This window comes from Empidonax traillii, unplaced genomic scaffold (assembly GCF_003031625.1).
Source record: "Empidonax traillii isolate 1590-97213 ecotype Southwest subspecies unplaced genomic scaffold, ASM303162v1 scaffold757:size522588, whole genome shotgun sequence".
Taxonomy (NCBI): Eukaryota; Metazoa; Chordata; class Aves; order Passeriformes; family Tyrannidae; genus Empidonax; species Empidonax traillii.
This window is the reverse complement of record NW_020955950.1, coordinates 152,514-155,662: the sequence shown is the minus strand read 5'-3', so window position 1 is coordinate 155,662 and position 3,149 is coordinate 152,514. Positions and strand designations below refer to the sequence as shown.

General features: G+C 39.7%; 1 protein-coding gene across 2 annotated transcripts in view; it reads left to right on the top strand.

The window, feature by feature from the left end:
• VGLL3 (vestigial like family member 3) overlaps nucleotides 1-2,737 on the top strand; it is a 23,472-nt gene extending 20,735 nt beyond the window's left edge. For both annotated transcript variants that reach the window (XM_027900944.1, XM_027900945.1), the window contains exon 4: nucleotides 1,829-2,737. In XM_027900944.1, coding sequence (XP_027756745.1) covers nucleotides 1,829-1,878 — 50 coding nt within the window. In that variant the 3' untranslated portion in view covers nucleotides 1,879-2,737. The remainder of the gene's footprint in view (nucleotides 1-1,828) is intronic.
• Nucleotides 2,738-3,149: the final 412 nt, after the last annotated feature.

Below are 3,149 nucleotides of genomic sequence, written 5' to 3'. Positions count from 1 at the left end.
TTCTCTTTTTTTTCTTTTTTTTTTTTTTTTTTTTTTTTTTTTTTTTTTTTTTTTTTTTTTTTTTTTTTTTTTTTGTGTCACCCTTGTTTAAAAAAATTGTAAACAACAGGGAGAAAATAACCCCAAATTGTCATCACAAACTTGGAGGGAGCTTTGAAGGGAACTAGCAGCAGTCTGATATGTCTCTGCCTGTGTATGATGCTGCCAGGAAAACAAGTAGCTCTTAAGCAACAAGGAGACATCTTCATTGAATAAAGAGTCTCTGAACATGTCTTTATGGGCGTGCTCTAGATGAGGGATATCCCAGTTTTTCCAGTCTGAAGAAATAGGTGAAATGGAGCAGAAAGCCACTGGACAAGGTTTTTTTATGCCATACCTGTGTGCTTGGCTTTCCCTGTCTCTTCACTTGTGGACACAGAAGTGTTTGTACACTGTTAGGAATCCTCATATGGATAGAGCCGTGTGCTGTCATCTTTTCTGTGACCATCAACTGCTTTGTAGCTCAACTGTGTGAAATGCTGATTCATCATTACATATTTAGCTCTTAAAACAAGGAGGTGGTTGTCTGATCTGAACCCTTCATGCCTATGAGGCTTTCTGGATACCTACGGGACTTCCTGTGTGTTTTGCTGCGTGGCCAAATACGGGAATGAGATCTGTGCTTAGCACATGGATCTGTCAGCTTTGACAGGATGAATATCGAGTGAACACAGAGCTTCATTGGCTGCAACATCACTGAAGTCTGGAGTTGGACCTGTTTACATTAGTGGTTTAATTGCCCCTAAATTCTTAGCTGATGCACTGGTCTTGGGGCACTGTAGCAGGGCCATGCATGGCATGGCACAGTGGAGCTTTACTGTCTGTATAGGAATGATGGTTTATAGTGGGAAGTGCACCTTTATTTCATACAATGAATTACTTGGCTCCAAACATTATAAGGGGCAGGTTTTATATCGCTGAGTCTTAAGTGCCTTGCTACCACTGAGAACACGTGCCTACACCTCTCTCCTTTTTACTTTTCCTATAAATGAGCAAGAATGTGTCTTCTTCAGGAAGTTTAATCTGCATCTCCCTTTCTGAATTTTAGGTTTACGCCCTGTTAGGTGTAAATCTAGAGAAGACTAAATCCCTCTGGAGCAGAGAAATTACAGATTATAGTACAGCTTCCAAGTCTGTAATGCTAAAGCCAGAACATAGCACCACATTTATTAGATAGTCCTCACTTTTTACAAAGGAAGATGTTAGAGGAACTCATAACAAATGCAAGCTGAAAATCATTAATTTTTCCCATGTGGAAGCACTAGCCATTCTTGGCCGAAAATCTGACACTCTGTAGGTGAAATTATTTGGTTTTTTTACATGCTGCAGGAACACTTTCCCTCTCTTCTCTGTAAGATGAAATTCCACAGACTCTGTGAGATCCTAGAGTGTCCCAGGGTTTTTCTGAAGGAGGTAGTGTGTGTGGCTGGCCCCTGTCAGGAAACATTACTCTGTTGCATACTGGATTATCAATGCAGATCCTGCTGGAGGGTTTTTTATACCATGCCACGCTCCACAAGGAATCACATACAGGATTTTATCAGCGTTCTTGAACTGCTTGAGCCAGTCTGAAACTTAAGTGTGGTTTAAGCTTACCATGCCTCAAAAATTGGGAGTAGTAACAGTGTTGCTAACAAGTTCACTAAGCTGGTAAATTTTTTTCTTTTTTCTCTTCTTTTGAACCAAAACTTGTTTATTCTTATTTCAGTTGCTTGGGGAGGGGGACAAACAAACAAACAAACAAAAAAAACTCGACCAAATTTTAATTATTTTTCTTTTCTCTTGTGAAATGCAGGTCTACAACATCAGGACAAGGGCAAGGAAACTGCTTGGTTCTGAAGTGCAGAGAAATTAAGACCAGCTAGAGCTGGAGTCAGCACAGCTGGGCGGGCGATGCAGCAGTTGTTGACTCCTTCTGCGTGGAGCAGAGGACACACATGGAGATGAAGAGCCAACTATTCTGGTTTTGCTGTTGAGCCTTTTGTTTGTAAGGCCATTTATGGGTCCCACAGTGTTGGAAAAAAACCAGAAACCTAACTTCTCTTTCTTTCCTCATCTGAGCCTGCTGCAGCTGGGCAACCTAACTCCTTTCTGCTCCTTTAACAGTGTTTTGTTTTGTTCAGCTTGATATTTTTATGAACAGTCTCAATTGTCAGGAAAAAAACCTCTCCCTTGACTACAGTGCGCCTCCTTTCAGGAATACAGTATTTTGTAGCTCTTTGTGCATCTATTTTTGTAGAAATACAGAAAGTTTGGGTAAGGATTGATGGGCTATTTTAGGATGACATATTTTTTTAAAAAAAAATTGTAAAATTGTTAAGTTCTGTTTAAAGAACTTGCTCTCAGAGAAGCACTGGCAAAAATGTATAAAATGCTATTTTTAGATGTTTGTGACATGTTTGTGCATTTTGGTTTTTTTTGTTTGTTACCTCAAATGTCTATCTTTCCTTTCTTTATGAAGAGCTAAACCTCCCTTGTTTCCACATTACCAGATTCTGATGTTCTTGTCCTTTTGTTCTAGCTTAAGCAAGTATAATTCACACCTAAAGTTTCAGCCAAATATTTTTTCCTGATGTTAGATTGTAGCAAGGGTGTTCTTATTTTTCTTGCTTCTAAAGGTGGCTTTCTGCTGCGCTGACTGTCAGAAACTTGCAAACACCTTTAGCATAAAACAAAGCTTGAGGTTACAGGAACTGCATTTCCAACCCATCCATTCTTTCAAGATGGACCAAATACTCTTAGGGATTTAAGATATAAATTTAGGCCTCTTCTATGATCCATTGAAGCTGTTGAACGCAGTCCCCTGTGGGTTATGTTGCAGGCCTTCAAAGTGCTTATAAATATCAGTACAATCTTACAGGCAGGACTTTCAGATAAGCCATTTTGAGGGTGGTAACTTATAATGTCAGTATTCAGGGAAAAAAAAACAAAACCAAAAAACAAATTAAAAAAAAAAGCCAGGTTTATAAAAATGTGTGACTCGTGGAAACAAAGCGTTTTCGACTGGCCCGTGATCTGTGCGCTGAGCACCTCGAGGAAAGCGCTGAAATCTTCATCTCCTGTTGAGTTCAGGATGTGTTTGTCTAACCCAGGCTGTGCTGTGGGCCTTG